Source organism: Ptychodera flava, chromosome 12, assembly GCF_041260155.1.
Source record: "Ptychodera flava strain L36383 chromosome 12, AS_Pfla_20210202, whole genome shotgun sequence".
NCBI classification, from domain to species: Eukaryota; Metazoa; Hemichordata; class Enteropneusta; family Ptychoderidae; genus Ptychodera; species Ptychodera flava.
The window spans coordinates 24,303,543-24,317,943 of NC_091939.1; the positions used below are offsets into that span (position 1 = coordinate 24,303,543).

General features: G+C 37.8%; 1 protein-coding gene across 1 annotated transcript; it reads right to left on the reverse strand.

Moving 5' to 3' along the window:
- Positions 1-954: 954 nt before the first annotated feature.
- LOC139146113 (neuronal acetylcholine receptor subunit alpha-10-like) lies at positions 955-12,587 on the reverse strand. Its single transcript, XM_070717547.1, has 6 exons — positions 12,473-12,587; positions 10,442-10,584; positions 10,092-10,136; positions 9,596-9,705; positions 3,161-3,693; positions 955-1,935 (listed from the first exon to the last, which is right to left on the reverse strand). The coding sequence occupies exons 1-6, from the start codon at positions 12,537-12,539 to the stop codon at positions 1,391-1,393; spliced, it is 1,443 nt and encodes a 480-aa protein (XP_070573648.1). The 5' UTR covers positions 12,540-12,587; the 3' UTR covers positions 955-1,390.
- Between the last annotated feature and the right edge of the window lie 1,814 nt (positions 12,588-14,401).

The window sequence follows — 14,401 nt, forward strand, 5'->3', positions numbered from 1 at the left end:
TTGTTTGGCTGCCCATGATTCGTACAATTTTTATCTACAATAAACAGGACGGTGTTGAAGTGTGCTAATATAATGTCATACTAACATTAGAGAAAAGGGTTTTGTGTCTATAAAATCTTGATAACGTTTTATGAAAATGTATTTTTGAGTACAACATTTTAATAATATATGTTGAAACTTGAGGATTATGAAGTATAAAATTGAAGATGTACTCAGTCTTGTTTGTACCCTTGCACATTATGTTACCAATGTTGAGGCGTACAGGTGTCATTAGGGACTAAACAACAGATACTATGAGGAGCGGCAAATTTTTCTAACAGCTCAAAGAAGAATTTTAGATAAATAAGGTCCCTCGGAGTTAGTTTTAAAATGTCGCGAACAAAATAAATATTATTTACCATACATTTGATATCTCAATACCACCTCACCTAGTAACGCAATATAATGGTACGACCCAACCACATAAATCATATAAATGAGAGTGTAGAGGTAAGGATATTTCAGTTCTGAATGCATGTCTTAAGACTGCAGGATCCATAAAACGTAAGGAACCTATATTGTTACTTTGTATACTTGAAGTCATTTGTATTATTATTATAACGCTCTACTTTAGCATCAAGCACTGCAATTTCCTATGATGACATCTTTATATATATATATATATATATATATATATATATATATATATATATATATATATATATATATATATATATATATATATATATATATATAATATATATATATATATATATATATACTCTGTGCCCAAGTTCAGAGGTTGCCATAAAGCCATTATGGTGATAACCGGGAGGGCACATTGTATACATTTTGTGTGTATATATATATATATATATATATATATATATATATATATATATATATATATATATATATATATATATATATATATATATATATATATATATATATATATATCAAAATTATCCGGAAACAGTCGCTTATTTTACTTCTCTCATCAAAATTCCTAAAGTGACAGTCGATTGAATGGATGTTATATCTTCCTTGCGCAACGTAGCTTAAGATGGTATGCATCTCAAAAGTGACATACTTAAACTTTTGCTCAAACTTTCCCTAATGAAACTTTCAGCCATTCTCTTACTAAATCAAGAATAAAAATCGGGGGTCAACGTGCAAATTGTGGTACTCGAGAAACAAATAACCCAACACCCCCACAAGTGGTATATCAGAAAACAATTGTAAAAGTTTGAGAGTCCGAATATCTGTCCCCGGGGCGCGTTCTACCTTAATGCTAATTGTTCTCCCTGCGAATCATTAAGTTATCGAAGACCGTCTGTAAGTCATTTATCAACCTGCACACTGACGCCTTGGGACTCACATTGAAATTTCGCGAATTACAGCGGAAACGCTAAGATCTGCGTATGTCTAAACTGTCAGTCGAATTTAAAAATCCGTGTCTTTCCCTTCCGCCTTCGACAATGATAGTAACGACGAATTTGATTATCAAAATTGCGACGGTCAGCAAGTAGATGACAAAATAGAATCTGTCGATGATCTTGGCCATCTCTTGCCATTGCTGAGAGTCGGTGAGCTCGCCTGCTTCCAGTTTATCAGCGGTGTCCTGATCGTAGGCACTGTCACCTACCAGCCATATCAGACGGGATGGGTTGTTCTGGAACTTCGGAATGCGCGGTCCGACCATCCGGAACTTGACCGCCCGGACGGCATTCTTGCGCCTCAGGGGCTGCGTCTGCTGATGTTGGGTTCCCTCCGGTCTGCGACGGGGGAACTCCGTCTGCACGCACACGAGGGGTGCGATGAACTTGAAGATGATCTGGTGCAGCCATGGCGGCACTGGCTTGCACAGGGGTCCCTTGAAATGAAACCTCAGTGAAACAGCCGTCATCAGGACTGAGAAAACCACGATACCGATAGTGCTTAACAGGTACAACTCTGAAATAAAGAGAGTGGAAATTGATTTGCAGTTCGGTTTCAAGGGACTAAAGCCATGTTTTAAGGTAGTAGGCTATGCGTCCCGAAAGTGAAAGACTTAAACTTTTGCTAAAACTTTCCTTGAGAAATCTTTCAAACATTCTCTTTCAAAATAAAGAATAAAATTTGCAAATTTTGGTACTAGGGAAACAAATAACTCAAGATTTACCAATATTTAAAATTCAAAATGGCCACCATTCCTGTGTGCAACTCTATGGACAAAAATATAATTTTCGAGTTTCGAAAAACTAAGTAGGTTAAAAGTTTTCTTATACTAAGAGCTTTAAAACGAACCCCCACAAGTGGTATATCAAAAAAGAATTGGAAAAGTTTTAGAGTCCAAATTTTTGCCCCCGAGGCGCGTTCTTGAAAAAAGTACAATGCTCACGGCTATTCAGTACAGTACACTAAGGAGTGTATACAGTATGTGAATTCTTCTCTCCTTTGGCGATATATATCATTGTTAAGCCCTATTACCTGTATCTTTTTGCAGTTTTAGCTAATACGGTGTGAAACCAAAGGCATCCTATATAACAAATACAAATGGAAGTGTGGCCGCAGAACTTTGGCGATGAACTCACAATTTGGATTTCCAGTTGCAACTCAATTATGGCCGCCGCAAATCTATTGTTGATGTGCAGCTGTATAATTCAATGATAACGCTAAGATTCAGCCAACCAACTGGATAACAGTTTCCGGGATGGTGCACTTAGCCCCAAATATACGTGTAAGTACCTGAATTTAATCCACCAAATCCGTCACCAAGAATTGAAATATTGATATTTAGAAAGGCATTATGATCTGACGATGATAATCTTAAGACTTTCTACAAAGATTTGATGGTATTTTTTTTGTACGTAAAGTGCAAAAAGATACAGCTGTAGTGGGGTTTTAATTCGTGCATCTTTTTATAGACGCTCGAGAAAAACGGGGGTCCATGGTCTTTAAGAAAATAAACACAAAAAGCTTTTGAAAAGGTGTGCTGGTCGATTACTAAGCGTCAAAGCACTTATTTAACTTATTATGAACACAATGGATTGAAAGGCAACTAACGAGGGCCAAATTTGTGAGAACAAAGTCCAGTCTCTATTTCGTCATGCATGAGGTCTTTTCAAGACGTTCAGTCACAAACAAAAGTCATGCTCAATTCTAAGAAGGTTGAAAAATTCGATAGCTGTGTACTTACGAATGATTGGGAGATTTTCGGCATTTGGTGGCATGTAATCGGATGTAGTTTCCAGGAAAACGAACTCGACTAGCACACTCGTTATGCACAGTGTCACCCTCTCCCCGGAGTCGGATGGCAAGATGAAGCCTACAGCCACCAGAATGCACGCTAGGAATGACGGGAAGACGATGTTGAAGACATAAAAAGTCGAGCGGCGCTCCAGGTGAAGCTTGTATATGATAAGCGGGTAATGCTCGGGGCAACACGGTGGGTACATCCATTCTTTCACGACTTGGAGTCCCGTCAGTTCCCATTCACTGTTGGACTTGAAGCTGTCGATGTTCGTGTTCTGATCGATGGCGAGGTCCAGGAGACCACCGTGGTAGCTCCACGACATGAAGGTCATGTTGCATATCTGGTCGTCAAACGGGAAGTAAGCTGGATCGATGGGGCATGTCGCACGAAACAGCATCGGCGCCATTCGGGTGACTAAACCTTTATGAGTGATGATAACATCTGGGATGATTTGTTGCTGGTAGACTTGGCTAGCACTGTGTACAAAACACATGAAAAGTTTATTTGGCTAATGGCCTGATGCGAACTATACTAGGTAAAAGATACAATAACATGTCCACACGAAATTTCTGCTTGGGACTAAGAAAAGAATTTCAACGCAAAAAATGACCATTAATTTAACCTATAATGACTAAATTGATAAGTAGGCCTATCGTTGAAAATGTACATTATGAGTCTATTTGCCACGCGCACAAGGCGTGGCTTTGAGAGCCAAAGTGCAAATTGCCACGAGAGTACATCGCAACATAACCACAAGAGAACACAACGCATGTTCTACATCTCTGCCCCGTTCTGTTGACTGATGACGAGACTGTTTTATAGATATCACCGGGGAGGAATCGACATGGCTTTTGCCAGGCATAATATTTTATAATTCCATTGGGCATAAAAATATCTCTTTTAAAAATGAGACAATCTTTCAATACTCCCGTATTTAATAGAAGCCTAGGAATTAATTAGAGGTTGAAGTTCTACCCGCTGGTCCGCTCAAGCCATCTTACTGATAGCCCCTCAATAAAAATCGTTCTCGTTCTTTCTTAAACGAGCCATTACCATTGTTGAACACAAATAAAAACAACTATTAAAGAAACTAAAAAACGGGGAATTATATATATATATATATATATATATATATATCGATGTATACAGATGTCATCGTGGGAAATTACAGTGCTCTTTTTAAAGCAGAGCGTTATAAATAAATAGATTACTTCAAGTACAAAGTAATGAAATCTATTACTTAAGCTTCATGCATCTTGCAATCCTCAGATAGAGTGAAAGGATTACTAGCTCGACATTCTTACATATATGATTGGGACGAACCATTCTATTTGTAGGTGGTGTTAAAATTCGATAAATAGGGCCTAATATTTGTTTTGGTGGCGACATTTTGAAACCAACTCAGAGCGTTTGTTTAACAGTGTAGATTTGTCAGCATTGATAATGTGCAGCTTTTCTGATATACAAAGATTACATCGCTTGTTCATGTTAGAGTAACTCAATGCTTTATCAATGATTGACCATGAAATGTCAAAGTCTTGGCCCTTATTTCTTAAGTTCCATACAAATTTTGACAACTCGGTGTCGTTTTTGTATCTCTCGTTACGGAACGATTTCATGTGATTAGTAGCGCGTCTTGAAGGTGTTATCAGTGAGGCCGATATAAACCCTCTCTCCGTTGTCCTCCGTTGATACTTTGGCTTTGTACACCACGCCTTTGACTTGACAGTTACCCTACAAGGGGCATGCCGACTTAACCCTGCAATTACAATCAGCTGGTTGTTCCTTACGCTGTTCTCCGGAGATAACCCTCTTATTGTGCGATTTGATTATACTTGCCATATTCTTCATACAGCTATAACTCACTTTAATTGTATTTCTGTTGAAGATCTTGAGAAGTTTAGACCCCTTTGGGAAATATTTATTGACAAGCTGGAGAAATTTCCTGCCGATTTTACTTTCCACGTTCTTGCTGAAAGAGGGGTTGAACCACGTGATATGACGCTTCCTGTTCTTGCTTCTCCTCGCTGATTGGTTGGTCTCGGTGAATTCAATTTGCTCGGTGTAACCGCTTGCCTTTAGCGCCGTATTGTATTGCCCTTTATATTTATCAAAAATGCCATTATCACTAGATATTGTTGAGATGCGTTTGCTTATTGCGTCAGGTATGTGATTAATAATGGTTGGCGGGTGATTAGACTGCTTATGGATATACATTGTTTGGTCGTTTGGTTTACGATACGGGTAGAACTTGCCGTCGTTCAGATTAAATGTCACATCCAAGAAGTTTGTAATCTTCTGGTTTGTCTCGATCGTGATTTTCAGGCCAATGTCACCAAATATCTTTGTGATTTCCTTTCTGATCTTATCCGCCTTGCTGGCCGTGATATTTTTGAGTACACCAAGAATGAATAATATTTGTTTTGTTTTGTTGCTACCAAAACAAATATTATTTACCAAATTTTAACACCACCTACAAATAGAATGGTACGTCCAATACATATAAATGAGAGTGTTGCTACGAATCCTTTCATTTCTGTCTGATAATTGCATGATGCATCTAATTTAAGTAACAGATGTTAATACTTTGTACTTGAAGTAATTTATGTTATTATATATATATATATATATATATATATATATATATATATATATATATACGAGGCGCGAAATGTTAAAAAATTAATTTACACAATCAAGCTCTTTTTAGAGATAGAAGAGGTGGAAAATGTATATATAGAGAGGAATTATGTATATATATACATGTAGAATACATACATACATACATACATACATACATACATACATACATACATACATACATACATACATACATACGTACGTACGTACGCACGTACGTACGTATACGTACATCGGACTTGATACAGCTCGAAGATTTTACATTAAGCCTCGTTTTCGAGGCTGCTGCTGACTTAGTACAGTATCTGACAGCGCTGCAAAATCTTATATCAGCCTCGGTCTGATGAAGTATCGCTGTATCAGAACGAGGTTCTATATGTAAGAAACTTACTCAGCTCAGCACAGCTGCAAAAAGTTTATATATATCAGCCTCGATCTGATAATACAACTACACACAGCAAAGTTTACATACAACCTCGTTCTGAGGGCACAGCTATAGCTGGGAAGTTTTATACACAGACTCGGTGGGTAAATTTTACATACAGACTCGTTCTGAAGAGAGCTATAGCTGAGAAGTTTTATACACAGATTCGGTGGGAAAATTTTACATACAAACTCGTTCTGAAGACACAGCACGCTGGAAATTTTTATACACAGACTAGGTGAAAAAATTTTACATATACAAACTCGCTCTGAAGACACACCACGCTGGGAAGTCTTATACACAGACTCGGTTGGAAAATTTTACATACAGCCAGCTGGGAAGTTTTATACACAAACTCGGTGGGAAAATTTTACATACAGCTAGCTGGGAAGTTTTATACACAGACTCGGTTGGGAAAATTTTACATACAGCTAGCTGGGAAGTTTTATACACAGACTCGGTTGGAAAATTTTACATACAGCCAGCTGGGAAGTTTTATACACAGACTCGGTGGGAAAATTTTACATACAGCCAGCTGGGAAGTTTTATACACAGACTCGGTGGGAAAATTTTACATACAGCCAGCTTGGAAGTTTTATACACAGACTCGGTGGGAAAATTTTACATACAGCTAGCTGGGAAGTTTTATACACAGACTCGGTGGGAAAATTTTACATACAGCTAGCTGGGAAGTTTTATACACAGACTCGGTTGGAAAATTTTACATACAGCCAGCTAGGAAGTTTTATACACAGACTCGGCGGGAAAATTTTACATACAGCTAGCTGGGAAGTTTTATACACAGACTCCATGGGACACTTTTACATACAGACTCGTCTTGGATTGAGTGTAATACCTGGTGATGCTTGTGCTCAGAAAGCGTGATTGAACTCTGCCCGGTATCGTACGCGGCTAGAGCTAGCTCTGCATGGCAGGGCTGTGTGTACCGGCGTTATACGGCCTCCCACCACAAGAGCCACTATGGGAGGCCGTATAACGCCGGTAACACACAGCCCTGCCATGAAGAGCTAGCATAGTGCTAGCGCTTATGCTATTCAAGTGCATTTGAACTTTCCGGTTTATTTTGTGCCAGCGACAACAATGACCGTGGTATTGCTATCACGAGAGATCACCACTGATCTGGGCTGTTCCTAGAAGAAAGGACATGCGCTAGGCGTCGACCACACAGTGCTCGTTCACTGCAGGTCACTGCAGTCGGCTGTGCAACCTACTTTCGCGGTCTACAGAGTTAAGAGAATAAAGACAAAAATTTAATTCGGAAATTTTGGTGCAATAAACCCATGCACTATGATGGATGAAGGCAAATTTGTGCAACAAGACAGCAATTCTTGGTCTTGGACTTTCCTCGGGGCATTCGAAGCAAGGAGAGTGGCGGTAGGGCCTACACAGAGCATGGTGCTTGGTTGTGTTTAATACGAGAATTAGAAATGATCAGATATTCCAATTCACCAGTCAATCAGCGACACTCAGCCGATAGAGTATATGAGATTCATTGAACATGGCATGGAGGTAGAAAGAGATCTCTTGCGACCTCCATGCCGTCTTCAATGAATCTCATATACTCTGTCGGTTGAGCGTCGCTGATTTACTGTGTTTTGAGTGTTTGATCATTTCTAATTCTCGTAAACACAACCGTTGTATTAGGGACTGGTCAGTGTCTTCGGCCTAGGGGGCGGTAGATTATTTTTGCCGATGTCAAAAAGTGGCTGAACCCCCCATTCCAACTTTCAAAAACAGGGTGACCACACATTCCAACTTTCAAAAACAGGGTGACCCCCCTGTGTGAAACAAAGGTAACAAAAGGTGGAATATAAATTGAATAATTCAGTATATATATATATATATATATATTATATATATATATATATATATATTATATATATATATATATATATATATATATATATAATATATATATATATAGATGGCCTATATATAATTTTGGGGTATATTTTCAACAATCAGTCATTCTGTGTTTTAATGAAATTGGTGTCATGTCAGTTGTAAGATAGGAACTTAAAAGTGTCAATTCTAAAGTTTGAGTACAGTATTTGAATGAGCTGTATGTATTCCAACTCTCTTTATGCATAAGCAGATGTCCACAAACTATTGTAAGGAAAATGTGATTGAAATATTAGTGCATGTTGCTTCTTATAGAGAAAACAGAAAGTATCAAGAACTTGCCATGCTTTTCATATGAAGGGCATGCTGAAAAATATATTTGATATTTTAAAGAAATGCGCCCAAGGGCGCGCCGAAAAATTTTAAACATACAGATATCGCAAATATATATATGTCAAATATATAAAGTTTTGCACTAGGACAGGGCTCTAAAAATATGTCTTATTATTATTAAAGTAACGCGCCCGAAGGGCGCCCGTAAGTGCAACTCAATGCTGAAATTTGTGGCTGGCACAATGCATTTTATGCAAGTATGAGCCCTTGTTGAACTTGAAAAACACACTGACCCCCCCCCCCCTTATTGGGCATTTCAAAAAACATGGTGCTGATATATATAAACTTTTTGCAGCTGTGCTGAGCTGAGTAAGTTTCTTACATATAGAACCTCGTTCTCAGCGCTGTCAGATACTGTACTAAGTCAGCAGCAGCAGCCTCGAAAACGAGGCTTAATGTAAAATCTTCGAGCTGTATCAAAGTCCGATGTACGTATACGTACGTACGTGCGTACGTACGTACGTATGTATGTATGTATGTATGTATGTATGTATGTATGTATGTATGTATGTATGTATGTATGTATGTATGTGTATATGTGTGTATATGTGTATGTATGTATGTATTCTACATATATATATATATATATATATATATATATACATAATTCCTCTCTAATATACATTTTCCATCTCTTCTATCTCTAAAAAGAGCTTGATCGTGTTAAATTATTTTTTTACATTTGGCGCCTCGTAATATATATATATATATATATATATATATATATATATATATATATATATATATATATATATATATATATATATATATATATATATGCACACGAAACGCGTTTGTTGTCTTAATTCAGGCTATGTATGTTCACGATGCATTTGTGTACGGCGATACCATCATGGACAGAGCCTTGTCCTATTCAACAAAAACAAGATGTCGTAATCTATGCATGATGGAAAAGCTCCACATAATATATTTAGACTGTACAGCAGAACAACTTTAACAAACGAACGAAATTCCTGTCTAAAAGCAGACACAGCAGCAAATTCCTTCCAATTAACGACTTGCACTCTATTTGCATACGAACATCATTGGAAACCGACCTGTTTACGAGAACTACGTCTGGTAACCAGATCTTGTCGGCCTGAATGCGAATGTCTTTTACGTTCCCGTAATCCGCCGGCTCCCACGTCATGTATTCATCAATCCATTTCTGTTGAAATAAACAAAATTAGTGCGAGAAATTACTTTGACGGATTGAAACAAATGACGTTATAGTCCCCGGGAAGAGTTTTGAAAGGAAAATTACGCCTAGTGGGGTTTTTGTTTAAAAACAGAAATGGAGAAAATTGATGCCTTTATTACTATTTTTTAAACTTCATTACAAGAGTGTGAGTTCACCTGATTGTATTGAGCGACTGAAATGATAGCAGAATGAAATTTTAACGATGTGTCACTTCTCTTTTCATCATTACATCTTGTTTAGTTTTAGTGTGCAATGTCAACGTGTTTTCAAAAGTAATCATCTCATCGTGTCACGTGAATACACTCTCCTTGGATGACAATTTATGAGAAAGTGTTTACGGTTTTGATGCTCACCTCGCTGAGCCAAGCCTTCAACACAATAATTTGGTTCTTTTCGTCCTGAAAATGAAGAAGAGACATTTGTGCAAGCTATCACAATGCTGAATTATTTATAATAAATTTAAATTTAAATGTGCGAAATACTTTAATACGTAGAATAAGTATAACAGCTGACCAAAGATTCCAGGATAAGACAAGCTTTGTATTTTTATGAATACTGAAACAACCTTTTACAATTAAAGATAGCGAGCTTGTGCAGATAATTATGCATTTTACATGTAGACTCGAAAGAGATAACACTCTAGTTCCTAATCCACGGTAAAATAAACAGCGAGTACCTTCTTGAATTCATGAAAATTTCTCACCATTTCGATAATTTGTCTTGGCGTCATTCTGTGGGATATTACAACACCGTCCGAGCAGTTTCTCACGGGGCGTAGACGCCCCGGGTAGTCCGCTGTCAGACGCTTTACGAGCTCCGATACGCTCTTACAGTGGACTCTGTTCGCTGTGGGTAAAAAAACACATGGATAGCTCGTGTCTTAATTGACAAGAGTACGTCACGTGGCAAAGTATAAAACACCTTTATATGTTTTTGCTTTCAAATACTGTACTTCTTTATCGCTTGCTTGGAATAACATGTTCAGCTACATGTACTATATTCTGATTCATGGCTCTGAATAAAGTGGCAAGGTCAAGTAGATATTGATAATCCTATATGATGTGAATAGATCAATCCTTTATATCCTTAATCACCATCTACCTTTTTATCATCTACTTATTTTATAATCTGTATGTATCATGCAAGCGAACCGCTCTCTTAAGATGTTAAATTTACACTGTATATGGCGTCATTCTGTGCGATATTACATAATGAAGTCCTACTTTTAGGATGAAACGTTGTGTCGAAATTACTAACAGAATAAACAGAAAATATACTACTAGATCAGTAGACGGGTGCAAACTTATATATATATATATATATATATATATATATATATATATATATATATATATATATATATATATATATATATATATATATATATATATATATATATAAGCCTTCTAATTCTATTATTCAAGCACGCTGGTTTTCATTAAAAGGAAAAGCCTAGAAAATTACGGCCACCATTTTATCCATCTAAGGAAATTTAGATGTCCACGAAAGTTGCAAAATGATATATGTACTTTGCAGTGTTGCCAAGTAAGGAGTAAAAAGACATCGAAACGATAAGAATAGGGTATTCCTATTTATTCTTGATTGTTACATTAATTTGTAATTAACCATACCGGAAATCTTCTTTAATCGCTATAATAGAAGGGCAGCCTTCGTTTTTTTATAAAAAATAAATAATTTACACACTGTACATATAAAAACAAGTGATTTTTGGTTGTTACAGATAACTTGCACAGAGCACGGTGTCATCATGCTCATATAATTAATAGGCTTTCTCTAGAGTTCCACGCAACTCTTTGGTGATGTGTATGCAAGCCACGTGGGTGCAATGAAGAAACCGTGTCGTAATTCAAAAGAATTACATTTTGTTAATTTGTAGCCTATGTAGACGACCATAAATCAAGTGATGAATCACCATGCGCAAGTGCAATCATTTCTGCATATAACATCAAATATCTTGTAACCTTTACTTTTCCATAAAATGATAATCTGACAAGGGTATACGATTTTCAATTCCGAAGATAAGCTCAATTTATCACAAAGTCTCAATGGAAAGCGAAATGGAATTACGATTTTTCGGCTAAATGAGTCTAGCCGATAAATTAGTAGGCGCTTTAAGATGCTTCGAGATAAATCAAATCAGATATGCCATCATTGAAGCGCGTAAAAACTCAGCCAAAGCAACTGTTACAGCCTATGCCTATATTAAGAACACTTACAAAGAGAATTTAAGTATAGAAGATCTTACAAGGCATTGGAAATATGTGACATCGAAGCTGATTTTAACGACTGTGTCCTTCATTTGTGACCGGAAACGATCAAAAACAATTATCGTCGGATACGTTATTGGCATGAGAACATCAATGCAAACCTTTACGGTCACGCCTGACTAGGGAAAGCCTAACATCTAAATACGAGGCACTTTCTCTTTGAACAAAACGACAAGGTAGTTTTTTTGGTGTGGGGTCTGGTAGTTGTATCTTCTTTCCTAATTCCAACGACGTTACTGCTTTCATAAAGTTGGCATATGTTTCCACAGTATGTTTTTACTTATTCCTGCGTTGAACATTTCTTAAGAAGCGCAAAATAAGAATAAAAGGAAATACTCGACGGAATGATTGTAAAAACAATAGTTAAAGTGTACACTCAAATCGTATAACAATCTGCCATGTGGAAATCTGATCCTGCCCAGAAGGTTCAGATGTCACTTACGTACCTATTGTTAGCAGGGCGGGAGCCATTACCAACAACACTACACTCTTCGACACAGACAGCAGACCCATCGTCCACTTAAAATGTTGTAAGCTGGTTACACCTATGCAGTGCCTTACTCAACGGTACTGCCCGACTAGAATCCTATGAAGGCAATTTCGAAGTGATAACATGTACATTAACTTATTGAATGATAATTTAACAGCATTGTAATATTCATGAGTTCTTCGGAATCCCTTAAGGCAATATCTCAGGGACTTGATACCCGGGATCAAGTTAATCCCGTTCACCTTTGACATTCACGGGCGGGATCGAATGTTTATGTCTTTGTAAATTACGGTCACCATTAGTGTGCACAGGAGGTTGTAAACAGGCCAATGTGTTGACATGCAAACAACAGATTATACGTAACTGAATATAACGGCGAGACCAGTACACTGAGCAGACTGAGAAACGTTTCATGAAGCGGCCCGCGATGCTGGTAGCAATAACAGGTGTACTTCAACAGTAATGACAAAGGTACAGCACGACGCCGCTGCAACTGACGGCTTTATTACGTTCCGAATTAGGCCTACCCGGGGCGCGGGCTGCAACTGTACAATCGCTGCAGCTAAACGATAGCGTAGACGTCGTGCCATTGCCGAGATACTCTGCTATTTCCGATCGTTTCGTCTACAGAACTACTAAAAGCCCTCTCACTAAAAAAATAATTACGGTTTGAAATCGTTGAATTAATCCGAAATTAACACCGTGGTGCATTAATCTATAAAAGATTATTAACAGAAATAATAAAATGTAACATCACCGATCATAAGAAACGTGGTGTTGAAGAACATATTTCTTTGAACAGAAGACTATAGCGACTATTTTCTGTAAGTATAATATAACTTTAGCAAACTTGCGAATCAAGCATCTGAAGAGTATCTTCAACACTTTTGGTTTTGTTCTACTCTTGTTATAAACTAAGTCAAATTTCGGGAAAGTATCTGTACATTTTCGATATCTGTGCAGCGCAAATGTGTAAACCGACACAGCATCCATCCACACTATATACCATGATCGTTTCGCGAAACCACCTCTCTCTCTCTCTCTCTCTCTCTCTCTCTCTCTCTCTCTCTCTCTCTCTCTCTCTCTCTCTCTCTCTCTCTCTCTCTCTCTCTCTCTCAAGTCTAGCCATTTGATGTTTTATTTTGCCGACATTTATTTAACGCTTCACGATCGTTACGAAGTTTGCCGGATAAACTTCGTAACTGGAGACATGTCACGACGTACATGGAGCTAGTTATAACCATCGAAAGTCTGTAAACGTTTCTGCTCCCGAATGGACGTATTTAAATGCACAGGTGACTTCGTGGGTAAATATTGAATTGCAATATAAATTTCACCGTTGAGAAAGTCTATGACTTTCAAACTAAGTCGTACAAACAACAATAAACATGGCGGATCAATGATATCGACGTATTTTTTCCTCGCGACCGCTGGTGAGAGCGACTCGCAGAAATTTTCCAACCTGGTAAGTATTTAGCTATGCCCCGTGTGCTGGGTTATGTACATGTAAACTAATAACAAAAGTTTAGTATTTTCTGTAAATCGATAAGCCTTTCGAACACGAAAGATTCGGATATCTGAACCTCAACAGTAGCTACGCAGCTCGAAAGTTATCCTACGACAGGACAGGAACATTGGTCAAAGCCGGATTTCGCATGGTAGCTATGGAAACACGCTGTTCATTCTCAGAAAGCATGCAATGTACTGCGTACTGCTGATACTCCCATGGTCCGTGGACTGTTGCCGTCCCTACACACCGTCAGTTGCCTAACATTCATAGGATTCAATCACGTGTGTCTTCAAATTTGATACATGAATTCTACCCGTCATCAACCACGGAACACATAAAAAACAATGGTCGCGGGTACGGGTTCAAGGACGTTCA